This window comes from Schistocerca americana, chromosome 7, assembly GCF_021461395.2.
Source record: "Schistocerca americana isolate TAMUIC-IGC-003095 chromosome 7, iqSchAmer2.1, whole genome shotgun sequence".
In the NCBI taxonomy this organism is placed as follows: domain Eukaryota; kingdom Metazoa; phylum Arthropoda; class Insecta; order Orthoptera; family Acrididae; genus Schistocerca; species Schistocerca americana.
This window is the reverse complement of record NC_060125.1, coordinates 552,125,172-552,143,049: the sequence shown is the minus strand read 5'-3', so window position 1 is coordinate 552,143,049 and position 17,878 is coordinate 552,125,172. Positions and strand designations below refer to the sequence as shown.

At 40.4% G+C, this 17,878-nt stretch overlaps 1 protein-coding gene across 2 annotated transcripts in view; it reads left to right on the top strand.

Moving 5' to 3' along the window:
* The window catches only part of LOC124622070 (succinate dehydrogenase assembly factor 4, mitochondrial-like), a 34,141-nt gene that overhangs the window by 15,640 nt on the left and 623 nt on the right, over window positions 1-17,878 (top strand). The window contains exon 3 of one of the 2 annotated variants that reach the window (XM_047147644.1): window positions 3,358-3,756. The exons of the other annotated variant lie outside the window; for it this stretch is intronic. Coding sequence (XP_047003600.1) covers window positions 3,358-3,461 — 104 coding nt within the window. The 3' untranslated portion in view covers window positions 3,462-3,756. Of the gene's footprint in view, window positions 1-3,357; window positions 3,757-17,878 lie in introns of those variants that run through there. 2 annotated transcript variants of the gene reach the window in all.

Below are 17,878 nucleotides of genomic sequence, written 5' to 3'. Positions count from 1 at the left end.
TGACGGTGAGGACACTCTATCCACATTCTTCTAGAACTTCAACTCCTTCTCCCCCATTCACTTCACCTGGTCCTACTGAACCCAATAAGCCTCCATCCTCGATGTCGACCTCCACCCCAAAGATGGCTACATTAGTACCTCTGTACAAATCAAACCCACCAACCAGCATCAATATCTCCACTTCAACAGCTGCCACCCACTCCATACAAAGAAGCCTAACCATACAGCCTAGCCACCTGTGGCTGTCACATCTTTCTGAGGGTCTCACTGAGGCCTTCACAGACTACAATTACCTTCCCAACCTTGTACAAAAACAGATCTCCTGTGCTTTATCTTTACAGTCACCCACCACCTCCCAAAGTCCCACTGTCCGGCCACAGAGAAGCATTCCCCTCATGACTCAGTACCACCCAGAACTGGAGCAAGTGAGTTACATTCTCCGCCAGGCTTTTGACTACTCTCGTTGCGCCCTAAAATTAAAAATGCTCTACCCTCTATCCTTCCCACCCCTCACACAGTGAGGTTCCGCCACCCACAGAACCTACACAATATCCTTGTCCATCCCTACACAATCCCTGCTCCCAAACCCTAAGCCTCATTTCCTATATCTCTTTTATAGAGCTAGATACAGGGCCTGTCCCATACATCCTCCCACCACCGCCTACTCCATTCTGGTCACAAACATCACCTATTCCATCAAAGGCAGAGCTACGTGTGAAATCAGTCATGTGATCTAAAAGCTGAGCAGCAACCACTGTGCTTCATTCTACATGGGCATGACAACCAAATGTCTGGCCACATGAGTGGTCACTAACAAACTGTGGCCAAAAAACAGCTGGATCACCCTGTTGCCGAGCATGCTGCCCAGCACGATGTTCTTCATTTCAATGCTGCTTCACATCTTGTGCCATCTGGATCCTTCCCACCAACACCAGCTTTTCTGAACTGTTCAGGTGGGAACTTTTCCTGCAATATATCCTACATTCCCATAACCCTTCTGGCCTCAACCTTCGTTAATCATTGTCCTTACCCATCTATCCTGTTCCCTGTTCCCAATCCAACACTACACAGCCCCTCCATTCCACCAGCACACTCACAGTGTTTTTACTTCTCTCCTTCCCCCCCCCCCCCCCCCCCCCCCCCGCCCCCCACTCTGCCATCTGTATTAACTCCTGACTGGACCTAGCTGCCCTACCATCTCTCCACATTGTCCTTACATGCTCCCACAAGCAGCACTTTCCATCTCCTATCCCTACCATACTGTCTCTCCCCCTCCCAGACCTGGCCTCCTCCTTACCCCCACCACCTGGTTCCCTCTTGCATCATGCGCTGCTGCTTGCTGTTTGGCTTCAGCTGCGAGAAAATGTGAGTTTGTTTGTCTGTGTGTGTGTGTGTGTGTGTGTGTGTGTGTGTGTGTGTGTGTGTGCGCGTGCGTGCGTGCATGTGTTGTCTAATTTCGAAGAAGACCTTGTTGGCCGAAAACTCACTTTCTGACAGTCTTTTTGTTGTGCCTATCTGTGACTCGACATCTGCGCTATATGGTGAGTATCAGCTATTCTTTTCGTAATATTTCTAAGTGTTCAGATAGATATAAACTGAAATGGAAATCCTGTGTTCAGGGCATTGGTCAAATACTGAGTGTTGTTATATTTACCATTAGAACAGTATAACAAAGTGTAATTTTGCCTCAGAAATGGGCAGTTCAAGCAGTATGCAGTATAAGTTCTCTAACTTCATGTTGAGCCATGATCAGGAGTCTGAGGATTCTGTCACTGGCCTCTCAATATTTGTTTTCTTTACTGTAGTTTGTTGTTAGCAATATAAGCTTGTTCCAAGAATTAGTAGCTTTTGCTCAGTTAATACTTTGGATTGCACTCCTTGATATGTGCAGAAAGGTGTGCAGTATTCTGCTGCATCCATTTTCAGTAGGCTGTCACATGAATAAAAAAATCACAGCAGCAATCCTTGTACATTCAAGTCTTAACTAAAGAATTTCCCCATGGATCGCTACCATCTACACTATTGAGGAGTTCCTGGAAAAATTAAGCAAATTCCTGAGTTACATTGTTAATTATGGCAATACTACTCACAGCTTGTCATGTACATTGGAATTGCCTGTATTTTATTTTATTTATATTAATTTTATATATTGACTTGTTCCATGACCCTGGGGATTTTCTTCTCAGTATGGTCTTATGAAATTAGACATGTAAAATAAAAAATATCTTACAGCTTCACTAATCTTTGGTGGTACAGAAGTTGTATGGTCATCTTACCTACCTTTCCACTAACTGAACTAAAAATTGTGACTTTTTTGTTGTCAGGGGATTTGCGCTAATTTGCAATAATTTATAAGATACACTGCATTGCCCACTTATCAGTTGAGGCAATGCAGTGATGAGTACATATTCAGGATGACTGGGATTCAGTTCCCCATCCAGATTTAGGCTTTCCTAGCTTTCCCTAAATTGTTTTATAGTCAAACGTTGAGGCGTTTCCTTTGAAGTGCTTCATGTCCAGTTCCTTCCTCAATTTTAACTTGTGCTTCATCTTTAACACATTCTAGACTGACCACAGTGACTGTTGCAGTCCCCCAGATGCTGTAAACTTTTTCAGCTTTTTTGTGTGACTCGTGTTTACAAGATGAGGGATTCAAGCAGATTACCATGCGTTTCAGAAATATTGTAATTGATTCCAAACCATTATCATCAGTTTCAGAACCAGATTCTTCACTGGGCACAGAATTTCTTCATCAGTCAAACTCTCCTCCATTTTATGACAAAATTTTGCAATCAAGGCCTCCTGATAGGTGGTGTATCATGCATGGGTACAAACAATTCACAAAAAAAGATTGTTTGCGCAAAGAGAAAAGACCCGGACGGCCGCGCACAAGTGAAGAAAATGTTGGCCTGATTCAGGAAGCATTTGCTCGCAGGCAGGAAAATTGAACCACCAAGCCAACAGAGCTGCAAATTCCACAACTAACCATTTGGAGAGTCCTAAGTAAAAGGTTAGTAATGAAACCTTATCGTCTACAATTGGTTCAAGCCCTTTCTGAAGCTCATAAGGTGAAAAGAATGAAGTTCTGCAAGTTTGTCCTTGAACAAATGGAAACAGATGACCAGTTCATTTTGAAGCTAGTTTTTAGTGATGAAGCAACATTTCACATAAAAGGAAAAGACAGGTGACACAGTGTCCATATGTAGGGCATTGAGAATCTGTGAGAAAAAATTCAGCATGAACGTGATTCACCTAAGGTGAACGTTTTTTGTTCTATTTCAGCCAATAAAGTTTTTGGTCCTTCTTTTCTTCTAAGGTGCAATTGTAACTGGGCACACCTATCTTGAAATGTTGCAGAATTGGCTGTTCCCTCAACTCGAAGAAGCATCACATCAATTCATATTCCAGCAGGATGGGACACAACCTCATTGGCACTTACCCATCCATGCCTATTTGAATGAAAGGTCCCCACAGCAGTGGATCAGTTGCCAGGCGGCTCATGACAGAGCACTTCATCACTGGCCTCCAAGAAGCCCTGACCTCAGTCCCTGTGATTTTTGTCTATGGGAGAATGTTAAAGATACGATGCCTCGACCACCTCTACCAGCTAAAATTGAGGAGCTAAAAGAAAGGAACAACTGAAGCTATCCAAACTGTTACACCAGAGATGCTACAGAGACTGTGGAACGAGTTCGAGTATCGGAGTTGATGTCACTTGAGTTTGTGGAGGGAGTCATAGTGAACATTTATGAACTTGTTTTCTACTGAAAAAGCTTTTAAGTACTCTTCACATTGATTAGTTAACCAAGATTCCATCATGTTTCCTTGATTAAATACTGATTTTCAAGGTTGTGGTATTCCTTTTCAATTACCCTGTATTATAAACACTGTGTACCATTATGATTTGTTTCCAACTTTGGCATTAGTCACCAATGTTACAAATTTAAAAAAGCAATCTCTCCCTTTTCCACAGGTTTCTTGTAGGCACTTACTTTCATATGATGTGAGTACAGTAATAGCTTCAGTATAGACTCAGAAACACCTCACTGGAAATTTTTCCAACAAGATTAGGCACGGCTTCAGTTGTGCAAAATCAGTGCTCTGCCTTTCTGATAAGGGCACATCACACAAATACAACTCATTATTAAGATACATACATATAGTTATATACACTGATATTGCACAATTGAAGGTGTGCCTAATCTTGTTGGAAAAATTGCCAGTGAGGTGTTTCCGAGTTTATACTGAAGCTATTATCGTGTTCACATCGTATGAAAGTGAGTGCATACAAGAAACCTGTGCAAAAGGGAGAGATTGCTTTTATAAATTTGTAACATTGGTGACTAATGCCAAAGTTGGAAACAAGGAAGGTGATTCAGTTATTGACAAATGTGGAACAGATGGAAGAAATGACAGAGATGAGACACTAGTTCAATTTGCAGAACATATGTAAACACCTACAGGGTGTTCAGAAAGTCTCTCTACAGTGCCATATGATTGTTAGCTGTGCGTGCTGTATGCCGCAGTGAAAATACCGAAATGAAAGTCAGTGAAATACAAGTTATTAATTTATTGAATATTCATTTTTACTTACAAATTTTCACATTAAATGTGGAAAGTGTCCCCCCTGTGAATATTCATTTTTACTTACAAATTTTCACATTAAATGTGCAAAGTGTCCCCCCTGTTGTTTAATACACAATTCAGTTTGTCTAATCATGTTTCCAAACACAAGCTGTAACATTTCTTTTGGACAGTTTTTATAGACAGTTGCTTTCACTGCACCCCAGAAGAAAAAGTCAGGTGGTGTTAGGTCGGGCGATCATGGAGGCCAAAGTCCGTGTGAAATTATGTGATCACCAAAAACATCAGCAAGCAGTGACATTGAAACACGAGCTGTATGCACGGTTGCACCATCTTGTTGTAAATTATTTCACTTAACACAAGTTCTCCTATGAATGGGTACAGAATATCACTGCAGTATCATTGTGCATTTATTGTTTCGTTAAAAAATATGGGACCCACAATCCGACGTCTAGAAATTGCAATCCAAACTCCTATTTTCACAGAATGAGGTGGTTCCTCATGAATACACAATCGATTTGCAGTACTCCACATACGAGAATGTTGTGAGTTCATTTTTCATTAAGAATATCTCTTCCACTTTGTTGAACAAAATTTTTGAACCATTGACAATAATGCAGTCTCTTGCCATGATCAGTATTCAGTATTTTTCAGTTCTCGCACAACTGTCACTGTGTATGGGGAAAGTTTTAATTTTTTCCTAACAGCTGTGTGGGCCATTCCGACACTACATCCATTTTGTGGGCAAGTTTCTTACTAACTTGTTTGTACTCATGGACATTTTATCGGAAATATCGAGTAGTTTATCCCCAGACAATATGCTAGGATGACCACTTCTCAATGCATCTGTCACTGAACCTGTACTTCGAAATTTGTTAATCAGATCTCGCACAGTATTGCAATGTGGGAGTGTTGTCTCTGGGAAAACTGAATTAAATGTTTGACAAACTGAAACTACGTATTTACCGCCAGCTTTGAACACTTGTTCGACTAAAAACACACGTTCTTCAATGGTTAGCATTTTAACAGTGACAAAATCAAAACAAATGAACAAAGGAACTAAACTTAAACATTCACATCAACACGTAACAACACACACCAGCGATACTACTGATGCTGGCTGAGATAAATGAAACAGTGGAATGTTGGGAGAGTCCACTTGAAGGGAAGTAACCCAGGCAGGCAACCAGTCATACGGCACGTGTGGCTCACAATCATACGGCACTGCGGGGAGACTTTTTGAACACCCCGTATTATGAATACATTCTTCAAGAAGCACCCTAGTCGCAAATGGACTGGGGATCCTAACTTTAAAGTGAAAAATGAAATAGACTTTATTCTTACCAACAGGCCTCAATACATTAAAGATGTCTCTGTGCTGAATAGGTTTAATACAGTGAAAATGGAGTAATAAGAGCAATATTTGAACTGAATATAGAAGATGAAAGATTGAAAGAAATTAAAGGAAAAAGAAGATTTTAAAATTTCAAAAACCTTGAAGAATGGAAAGTGGAATTTCAAGAAAGAATTAAGAGAAAATTAAAAGAATGTGAAGCAGAAGCAGTAACAAAGATACTAATCACAACATCTGAAGAAGTGGGTGGCTTGTGCAAATCTCAAGACTGACCAAAGAATCTGACAGATAAAGTGATAAGTTTGATGGACAAGAGAACAAAAATGCGGTTCTCAGAAGGAAAAAAAAAAAAAAGAAAAAAAAAACAACATGAAAGATGACACCAAGAAGTGTGAAGCAGATGCACTAAAGGCCAATCTTTTAAATAAATTTAGTTTAAAGATGACTAAGCAGAAGCTTACGATTTGAAAGAATCAGCTAATAGCATTAGACACAGATCGGGGTCAAATTACAGATAAGAAAGAAATACTTGAATATATTGAGAATTTTTCTAGTAACCTGTACAGTAAAGTCAGTGATGATATCTTAATCCTAGATGAATTGACTGTCTTTGTTCCCCAAATACCAGAAATATTCCCCACAGACATAAAACATGCTATAGACAAGATCAAAAAAGGAACTGCTCCAGGTAGTGATGACCTATCAGTCAACATTTTAAAGCTGATGGATGGCAGATCTATAAAGGAAGTAGCTAAAAAAAATTTTAAGTTATTTGCACAATCGAAAATTACCAAGAGACTGGAATAAAGCCATAATGATCCTAATACATAAGAAAGGTAGTACTAAAGATATAAAAAGCTGTCACCCTACCAGCCTGTCCATACTGTACAAAGTTTTTACTAGAATTTTGACTATCAGATTGAGCACTACACTTGATGTGGCCCAACCCATTGAGCAACCTGGTTCCAATCAGGGTTTAATAACAGTTGATCATATCCTGACTCATCGCAAAACAATTACTGGAACGAATGTGTACCTTCTACCTCACTGCCTTGCCTTTATAGATTTTGAAAAGCCATTCAATTTGATCAGCCACCCAGTTGTTTTTGAGTCTCCAACAGAGCAATAAATAGAACAGACCTATATTGAAGTCTTATGTACAAAACTTCCACAGTGTTTGTGAATGTAGTTGAAGAAACCAATGAATTTCCCATTGAAAATGGTGTGAAACAATGTGACTATGTGTGTGCAAAAGTAGTTACATTTGTCTTCGATAAAGCAGTGTCTACTTTGGATTGGGAAACAAAGGGAATACAAATTCTGAGAAACAAATTAAATTACCCAAGGGTCATTGATGATATTGTTCAATTTGCAAATAGTATAGAAGAACTTCAAATATTGGTTAGTGAACTTGTGTTAATCTGCTCTGAAGTTGGCATAAAAATGAACTGTGATAAAACCAAGATCATGAGGAATGAATGGACAGTGGAGGAAAATTATCTGTTGGAAGTATGCAACTGCACGGGGTCACAGAATATGCCTATCTGGAACAACTGCTAAGTATGGAGGGTAATCCAAAACCAGAAGTATTTCGACATATTAAGTTTGGCTGGCAAGCTTATGGAAGATGCTCTACAGTTCCGAAGTGCTCTACAGTTCCGAAGTCTAAGATGTTGGCGAAGCTGCAGAAGACAGTTTTTGGCCAGTGTATACTGCCGGTAATAATTAATGGCTGTGAGACAAGGACATTAAGTGAATTTGTTGTTAAAAAACTATTAGTAGCATAAAGAGGAATGGAAAAATCAATGTTGGGCTACACAAATGAAACTAACTACTGGACAAGTTAAAAATTGAATAAAAAATGATGTTCAGTAGTTAGGTTTTTGAATATCTGCATATTATTAGACTCAGTTGCTGCGTTTTCGTCAGGATCTACAGTAGAGTCACGCAGCACATGCCGATAATCCGTTTAGATGCATAGTTCAGTTTTCCACAGTCTTTAGTATGAACAGAGACTGTGATTGTTGCGTGTGGATGTGAGCCGAGTTAGTGACACTTCGCTCTCAGCTTCAGGCTGTGGTGGCTTCGGTTACACAGCTTGAGGCTGCAGTGGATGGGCCCCACTTTGTGGGCTGGCCGTGGGGATTCAAAGGACGTCAAGCACGTCCGAATCCTCCATTCAGTCCTCACCAGTGGCCAACCCAGTTGCTGCTTGCACTGAAGTTGATCCCTCACCTGTGGTCGAGTGGGAGGTCGCCCCGGGGCGAAGCAGGCGGCGAAAGACTTCCCAGGTGACAGCACGTAAGGCTGCCCCAGTGTGTCTGACAAACAGGTTCCAGGTGCTGTCTGTGGCTAACACTGTCACTGAGCCAGATGCTGTCGCCTGTCCCGTTTCAGAGGAAACCACTCAGCCTGCAAGATCCGGGCAATCACAGAGGGTGGAATTATTGGTAGTTGGGAGCCCCAATGCTAGGCACATTATGGGGCTCCTTAGGGACTTGGCTGACAAAAAGGGTAAGAAAACCAATGTACACTCTGTGTGCATATCAGGTGGAGTCATTCTAGATGTGGAAAGGGTCCTCCTGGATGCCATGAAGAGCACAGGGTGCAGCCAACTGCAGGTGGTTGCTTACGTTGGTACCAATGATGTGTGTCACTTTGGATCAGAATAGATTCTCTCTGGTTTCGAGTGGCTAACATGAACCATGGACCTTGCCGTTGGTGGGGAGGCTTGCGTGCCTCAACGATACAGATGGCTGTACCGTAGGTGCAACTACAATGGAGAGGTATCTGTTGGGAGGCCAGACAAACGTGGTTCCTGAACAGAGCCAGCAGCCTTTTCAGTAGTTGAAGGGTCAAGAGTCTGGATGATTGACTGATCTGGCCTTGTAACACTAACCAAAACGGCCTTGCTGTGCTGGTACTGTGAATGGCTGAAAGCAAGGGGAAACTACAGCCATAATTTTTCCCGAGGGCATGCAGCTTTACTGTGTGGTTAAATGATGATGCTGTCCTCTTGGGTAAAATATTCCGGAGGTAAAATAGTCCCCCATTCGGATCTCCGGGCGGGGACTACTCAAGAGGACGTCGTTATCAGGAAAAAGAAAACTGGTGTTCTACGGATCGGAGCGTGGAATGTCAGATCCCTTAATCGGGTAGGCAGGTTAGAAAATTTAAAAAGGGAAATGGATAGGTTAAAGTTAGATATAGTGGGAATTAGTGAAGTTCGGTGGCAGGAGGAACAAGACCTTTGGTCAGGAGAATACAGGGTTATAAATACAAAATCAAATAGGGGTAATGCAGGAGTAGGTTTAATAATGAATAAAAAATAGAAGTGTGGGTAAGCTACTACAAACAGCTTAGTGAACGCATTATTGTGGCCAAGATAGACACAAAGCCTACACCTACTACAGTAGTACAAGTTTATATGCCAACTAGTTCTGCAGATGATGAAGGAATTGATGAAATGTATGATGAGATAAAAGAAATTATTCAGGTGGTGAAGGGAGACAAAAATTTAATAGTCATGGGTGACTGGAATTCGAGAGTAGGAAAAGGGAGAGAAGGAAACATAGTAGGTGAATATGGATTGGGGGTAAGAAATAAGAGAGGAAGCCGTCTGATAAAATTTTGCACAGAGCATAACTTAATCATAGCTAACACTTGGTTCAAGAATCGTAAAAGAAGGTTGTGTACATGGAAGAATCCTGGAGATACTAGAAGGTATCAGATAGATTATATAATGATAAGACAGAGATTTAGGAACCAAGTTTTAAATTGTAAGACATTTCCAGGGGCAGATGTGGACTCTGACCACAATCTATTGGTTATGAACTGTAGATTAAAACTGAAGAAACTACAAAAAGGTGGGAATTTGAGGAGATGGGACCTGGGTAAACTGAAAGAACCAGTGGTTGTACAGATTCAGGGAGAGAATAAGGGAACAATTGACAAGAATGGGGGAAAGAAATACAGTAGAAGAAGAATGGGTAGCTCTGAGGGATGAAATAGTGAAGACAGCAGAGGATCAAGTAGGTAAAAAGATGAAGGCTAGTATAAATCCTTGGGTAACAGAAGAAATATTGAATTTAATTGATGAAAGGAGAAAATATAAAAATGCAGTACATGAAGCAGGCAAACGTCTCAAAAATGAGATAGACAGGAAGAGCAAAATGGCTAAGAAGGGATGGCTAGAGGACAAATGTAAGGATGTAAAGGCCTATCTCACTAAGGGTAAGATATATACTGCCTACCGGAAAATTAAAGAGACCTTTGCAGAAAAGAGAACCACTTGTATGAATATAAAGAGCTCAGATGGAAACCCAGTTCTAAGCAAAGATAGGAAAACAGAAAGGTGGAAGGAGTATATAGAGGGTCTATACAAGGGCGAAGTACTTGAGGACAATATTATGGAAATGGAAGAGGATGTAGATGAAGATGAAATGGGAAATATGATACTGCATGAAGAGTTTGACAGAGCACTGAAAGACCTGAGCCGAAACAAGGCCCCGGGAGTAGACAACATTCCATTAGAACTACTGATGGCCTTGGGAGAGCAAGTCCTGACCAAACTCTACCATCTGGTGAGCAAGATGTATGAGACAGGTGAAATACCCTCAGACTTCAAGAAGAATATAATAATTCCAATCTCAAAGAAAGCAGGTGTTGACAGATGTGAAAATACCGAACTTTCAGTTTAATAAGTCCCAGCTGCAAAATACTAACACGAATTCGTTACAGATTTGTGGAAAAACTGGTAGAAGTCGACCTCGGGGAAGATCAGTTTGGATTCCGTAGAAATATTGGAACACATGAGGCAATACTGACCTTACGACTTATCTTAGAAGAAAGATTAAGGAAAGGCAAACCTACGTTTCTAGCATTTGTAGACTTAGAGAAAGCTTTTGACAATGTTGACTGGAATACTCTCTTTCAAATTCTAAAGGTGGCAGGGATAAAATACAGGGAGCGAAAGGCTATTTACAATTTGTACAGAAAGCAGATGGCATTTATAAGAGTCGAGGGACATGAAAGGGAAGCAATGGTTGGGAAGGGAGTGAGACAGGGTTGTAGCCCCTCCCTGATGTTATTCAATCTGTATATTGAGCAAGCAGTAAAGGAAACAAAAGAAAAATTCGTAGTAGGTATTAAAATCCATGGAGAAAAAATAAAAACTTTGAGGTTTGCTGATGACATTGTAATTCCGTCAGAGACAGCAAAGGACCTGGAAGAGCAGCTGAACGGAATGGACATGGTCTTGAAAGGAGGATATAAGATGAATATCAACAAAAGCCAAACGAGGATAATGGAATGTAGTCGAATTGAGTCGGGTGATGCTGAGGGAATTAGATTAGGAAATGAGACACTTAAAGTAGTAAAGGAATTTTGCTATTTGGGGAGCAAAATAACTGATGATGGTCAAAGTAGAGTGGATATAAAATGTAGACTGGCAATGGCAAGGAAAGCATTTCTGAAGAAGAGAAATTTGTTAACATCGAGTATAGATTTAAGTGTCAGGAAGTCGTTTCTGAAAGTATCTGTATGGAGTGTAGCCATGTATGGAAGTGAAACACGGACAATAAATAGTTTGGACAAGATAGGAATAGAAGCTTTCGAAATGTGGTGTTACAGACGAATGCCGAAGATTAGTTGGGTAGATCACATGAGTAATGAGGAGGTATTGAATAGAATTGGGGAGAAGAGGAGTTTGTGGCACAACTTGACAAGAAGAATGGACTGGTTAGTAGGACATGTTCTGAGGCGTCAAGGGACCACTATTTTAGCATTGGAGGGCAGTGTGGAGGGTAAAAATCGTAGAGGGAGACCAAGAGATGAATACACTAAGCAGATTCAGAAGGATGTGGGTTGCAATAAGTACTGGGAGATGAAGAAGCTTGCACAGGATTGGGTAGCATGGAGAGCTGCATCAAACCAGTCTCAGTACTGAAGACAACAACAACAACAACAACAACAGCAACAGCAGCAGCAGCAGCAGAAGTGGTAAAGGGTGCCAGTCTTGCTTGCAAGATGAAAGCAGAGCTGACCATTAGCAGCATAGTTGACAGGACCGATTGCGGACCTCTGGTACAGAGCCGAGTGGAGGGTCTGAATCAGAGACTCAGATAGTTCTTCGACCGTGTAGGTTGCATATTCCTCAACTTGCGCCAAAGGGTGGTTGGGTTTCAGGTTCTGCTGAATGGGTCAGGTGTCCACTATACGCAGGAGGCGGCTAAACGGGTAGCAGGGGCTTTGTGGCATTGACTGGGCAGTTTTTTAGGTTAGAGGGTCTCGGGGAAAACACAAGAAGGGCTTCAGTCACAAAGGGTGCAGGCTAAACACAGGAAGAACGTAGATACGGGAACCACTGGTATAACAGTTGTAAATTGTGCTAGCTGTGTTGGGAAAGTACCAGAGCTCCAAGTGCTAATAGAAAGCACTGATGCTCAAATTGTTATAGGCTAGATGTAAGCTTAGCCGAAATAGTTGCGAAGAACCTAACAGTGTTCCGAAAGGATAGGCTAAACATGATTGGCGGTGGCGTGTTAATTGCTGTCAGAAGTAGTTTAACTTGTTGCGAAATTGAAGTAGTTGCTGAAAGGTTCAAAGAAAACTTGAGTTTGATTTCAAACACGTACTCAACTCATTCGATAATAGTTGGTGGTGACTTTAATTTACCCTCGATATGATGGCGAAAATACATGTTCAATCTACATCTACATCTACATAGATACTCTACAAATCACATTTAAGTGCCTGGCAGAGGGTTTATTGAACCACCTTCACAATTCTTTATTATTCCAATCTCGTATAGCGCGCGGGAAGAATGAACACCTATATCTTTCCACACGAGCTCTTATTTCCCTTATTTTATCTTTGTGATCATCCTCTCTATGTAAGTCGGTGTCAACAAAATATTTTCGCATTCGGAGGAGAAAGTTGGTGATTGGAATTTCGTGAGAAGATTCTGTTGCAATGAAAAATGCCTTTCTTTTAATGATGTTGAGCCCAAATCGTGTATCATTTCAGTGACACTCTCTCCCAATTTTCACGATAATACAAAACATGCTGTCTTTCTTTGAACTTTTTCGATGTACTCAGTCAGTCCTATCTGGTAAGAGTCCGACACCTCGCAACAGTATTCTAAAAGAGGACGGACAAGTGTAGTGTAGGCAGTCTCCTTTGTAGGTCTGTTACATTTTCTAAGTGTCCTGCCAATGAAATGCAGTCTTTGGTTAGCCTTCCCCACAAAATTTTTATGTGTTCTTTCCAATTTAAATTGTTTGTAATTGTAATTCCTAGGTATTTAGTTGAATTTACAGCTTTTAGATTAGACTGATTTATCGTGTAACCGAAGTTTAACGCGTTCTTTTTAGCGCTCATGTGGGTGACCTCACACTTCTAGTTATTTAAGGTCAACTGCCACTTTTCGCACCATTTCGATATTTCTTCTGGATCGTTTTGCAGTTTGTTTTGACCTTCTGATGACTTTATTAGTTGATAAACGACAGCGTCATCTGCAAACAACCGAAGACGGCTGCTCAGATTGTTTCCCAAATTGTTTATATAGATAAGGAACAGCAAAGCGCCTATAACACTACCTTGGGGAATGCCAGAAATCACTTCTGTTTTACTCAATGATTTTCCATCAGTTACAACGAAGAACGAACTGTGACCTCTCCGACAGGAAACCACAGATCCAGGCACACAACTGAGACGATATTCCATGAGCACGCAATTTCACTATGAGCCACTTGTGTGGTACCGTGTCAAAAGCCTTCCGGAAATCCAGAAATACGGAATCGATCTGAAATCCCTTGTCAATAGCACTCAGCACTTCATGTGAATAAAGAGCTAGTTGTGTTTCACAAGAACAATGTTTTCTAAACCCGTGTTGACTGTTTGTCAGTAGACCGTTTTCTTCGAGATAATTCATTACGTTCGAACACAATATATGTTATAAAATCCTGCTGCATATCGACATTAGCGGTATGGGCCTGTAATTTAGTGGATTACTCCTACTATCTTTCTTGAATATTGGTGTGACCTGTGCAACTTTCCAGTCTTTGGGTACGGATCTTTCGTCGAGCGAACGGTTGTATATGATTGTTAAGTCTGGAGCTAATGCATCCACATACTCTGAAAGGAACCTAATTGGTATACAGTCTGGACCAGAAGACTTGCTTTTATTCAGTGATGTAAGTTGCTTCACTACTCTGAGGATATTTACTTCTACATTACTCATGTTGGCAGCTGTTCTCAATTCGAATTCTGGAATATTTACTTCATTTTCTTTTGTGAAGGCATTTTGGAAGGCTATGTTTAGTAACTCTGCTTTGGCAGCACGGTCTTCGGTAGTATCTCCATTGCTGTCCCGCAGAGAAGGCATTGATTGTTTCTCGCCGCTAACATACTTCACATACAACCAGAATCGCTTTAGATTTTCTCCCAAGTTTTGAGACAAAGTTTCATTGTGGAAACTGTTATAAGCATCTCGCATTGAAGTCCACGCTGAATTTTGAGCTTCTGTAAAAGATTGCCAATCTTGGGAATTTTGCGTCTGTTTAAATTTGGCATGTTTGTTTCGTTGTTTCTGCAATAGTGTTCTAACCCGTTTTGTGTACCAAGGAGGATCAGCTCCGTCATTTGTTAATTTATTTGATACAAATCTCTCAATAGCTGCCAATACTATTTCTTTGAATTTAAGCCACTTCTGGTCTACACTTACATTATTAATTTGGAATGAGTGGAGATTGTCTCTCAGGAGGTCGTCAAGTGAATTTTTATCTGCTTTTTTCAATAGGTATATTTTTCGCTTAATTTCCAAGGATTTGGGGATTACAATATTCAATCTCGCTACGACAGCCCTGTGTTCACTAATCCCTGAATCGGTTTTAATGCTCGTTATTAACTCCAGAGGTATGCATAAAATATCATCCGAAATTGTGCTAAATGCATTTTCTGAAAATTATTTCGAGCAGTTAGTTCATGAGCCCACGCGAATAGTAAATGGTTATGAAAACACATTTGACCTCTTAGCAACAAATAATCCTGAGTTACGTTAACGGCAGGAAACAGTCAGTGCCTTCTCAGCACTATAGCAATGTAGATACTATCGAAGACAGTGCTGCCAAAGCAGAGTTACTAAACACAGCCTTCCGAGATGCCTTCACAAAAGAAAATGAAGTAAATATTCCAGAATTCGAATCAAGAACAGCTGCCAACATCAGTAACGTAGAAGTAGATATCCACGGAGTAGTGAAGCAACTTAAATCACTTAATAAAAGCAAGTCTTCTGGTCGAGACTGTATACCAATTAGGTTCCCTTTGGAGTATGCTGATGCATTAGCTCCATACTTAACAATCATATACAACCGTTCACTTGACAAAGAAAGATCCGTACCCAAAGACTGGAAAGTTGCACAGGTCACACCAATATTCAAGAAAGGTAGTAGGAGCAATCCACTAAATTACAGGCCCATATCACTAATGTCGATATGCAGCAGGATTTTATAACATATATTGTGTTCGAACGTAATGAATTTATTCGAAGAAAACATGGGCTTAGAAAATGTCGTTCCTGTGAAACACAACTAGCTCTTTATTCACATGAAGTGTTGAGTGCTGTTGACTAGGGATTTCAGATCAATTCCGTATTTCTGGATGGCTTTTGACAAGGTACCACACAAATGGCTCGTGGTGAAATTTTGTGTTTGGAATATCGTCTCAGTTATATGACTGGAATTGTGATTTCCTGTCAGAGAGGTCACAGTTTGTAGCAACTGACGGAAAGTCATTGAGTAAAACAGAAGAGATCTCTGGCGTTCCCCAAGGTAGTGTTATAGGCCCTTTGCTATTCCTTATCTATATAAACGATTTGGGAGACAATCTGAGCAGCCGTCTTCGGTTGTTTGCAGATGACGCTGTTGTTTATCAAATAATAAAGTCATCAGAAGATCAAAACAAACTGCAAAATGATTTAGAAAAGATATTTGAAAGGTGCGAAAATTGGCAGTTGAATCTAAATTTAAACAAAAGTATGAGGTCATCCAAATGATTGCGAAAAGAAATCCTTTAAACTTCGGTTACACGATAAATCAGTCAAATCTAAAGGCCGTAAATTCAACTAAATACCTAGGAATTACAATTACGAACAACTTAAATTGGAAGGAACACATAGAAAATGTTGTGGGGAAGGCTAACCAAAGACTGCGTTTTATTGGTAGGATACTTAGAAAATGTAACAGAGCTACTAAGGAGACTGCCTACACTATGCTTGTCCGTCCTCTTTTAGAATACTGCAGCGCAATGCGGGATCCTTACCATATAGGACTGACGGAGTATATCGAAAAAGTTCAAAGGAAGTCAGCACGTTTTGCATTATTGCAAAAATTGGGAGAGTGTCACAGAAATGATACAGAATTTGGGCTGGACATCATTAAAAGAAAGGCTTTTTCGTTGCGACGGGATCTTCTCACGAAATTCCAATCATCAACTTTCTCCTCCGATTGTTGACACGATCACCACGATAAAATAGGGGAAATTAGAGCTCGTACAGAAAGATATAGGTGTTCATTCTTTCCACGCTCTATACGAGATTGGAATAATAGAGAATTGTGAAGGTGGTTTGATGAACACTTAAATGTGATTTGCACAGTATCCATATAGATGTAGATATCACAAAATGCATGGTAATCAAGTAACAGAAAATTTAATACCTCAAAAGGTGCAGAGTATTTATCACATGAAAGTCATTATAGTAGAAGGAGTTATTTTTCTTGCCATTTGAAATAAAATTTTGCCATTTGTTAATTATAAAATTACAAGGAAACAGACTGGCTGGCAAACATGTACCTTAAGGAGATGAAATTTTAAGTTCGACTATTTGATACCTCCTGATAGTAAATATTAGTCAGCCATACTGACTAGTGTAATTTTGGGGTTTTATCAAGTAAACTATCATTTGCTAATTATGAGCTTATTTTAGTGAAAAAGGGTATACACACTTTAGAGAATGAAAAGTATTACTTATGTGTTTATTTTACAGTTAATAATTGATAACACATGTTTTACAACCTTCAGTTTAGCACACTGTTTCTTTAAATGTCCAAAATGTTCACTGTTGGCGGCTATACACAAAGCATAATGATGAGGGGTCGCCACAGCTACGTCAGTCAGTGTTACAGTGGAGATCGCTGAACATGTCACTGTAATCTCTTGGCGAAGTTCCTCCAGCATGCGTGGCTTACGTCGATAGATGTTCTCTTTCACAGTTCCCCACAAGTAAAAGTCCTTGGAGGGAACTCAGTGGGCCCTCTTCGTCCAGTCCAATGCTCCGGAAAATTGTCGTCCAGAAAAGGTTGTACGGCTAGGTGGTAGTGCCCCATCCTGTTGGTAGAAGACCTCTTCATCAGCTCCATAAAGTGCACGTATACCTGGCAAACATTTCCAGGTACACTTCTCCAGTGACAGTAAAGTTGCATTTGGTGATCAGGAGTGTCATCATTTATCGCATGCAGTAATGTGGAATGTAAACTTTCCTCTTTGCACCTTTCAGAATGTTTCATACACAAGTACTACAAACGCTCACTTCACGTGCACATTGTGTAGCTGACTTCTGTGGAGAATTAACAAACATTTCCAGCATGAGAGCCAATGAAGCAGGACTTATAGCTGTACACTGTCTTCCTGATCTTCCTTTGTAAATATCACTAATCGTCCCATGCAATTCAAACCTGTCAGTGACGTGTTAGGGGGGTTGGCGGTTCTGTTTCAAACTCCCACCTCCACTGACGTTGCAATTCAACGGCATTATCAAACTTGAAAAACCACTTCACAATACATTTTCATTGCTCGAATGTCAGATGTGCTCCAGCCATCTTGTTTTCTCAATACCGAGATGAAAGTACTAATATCTGTTGAGCCGAAGACCGTACTACAACA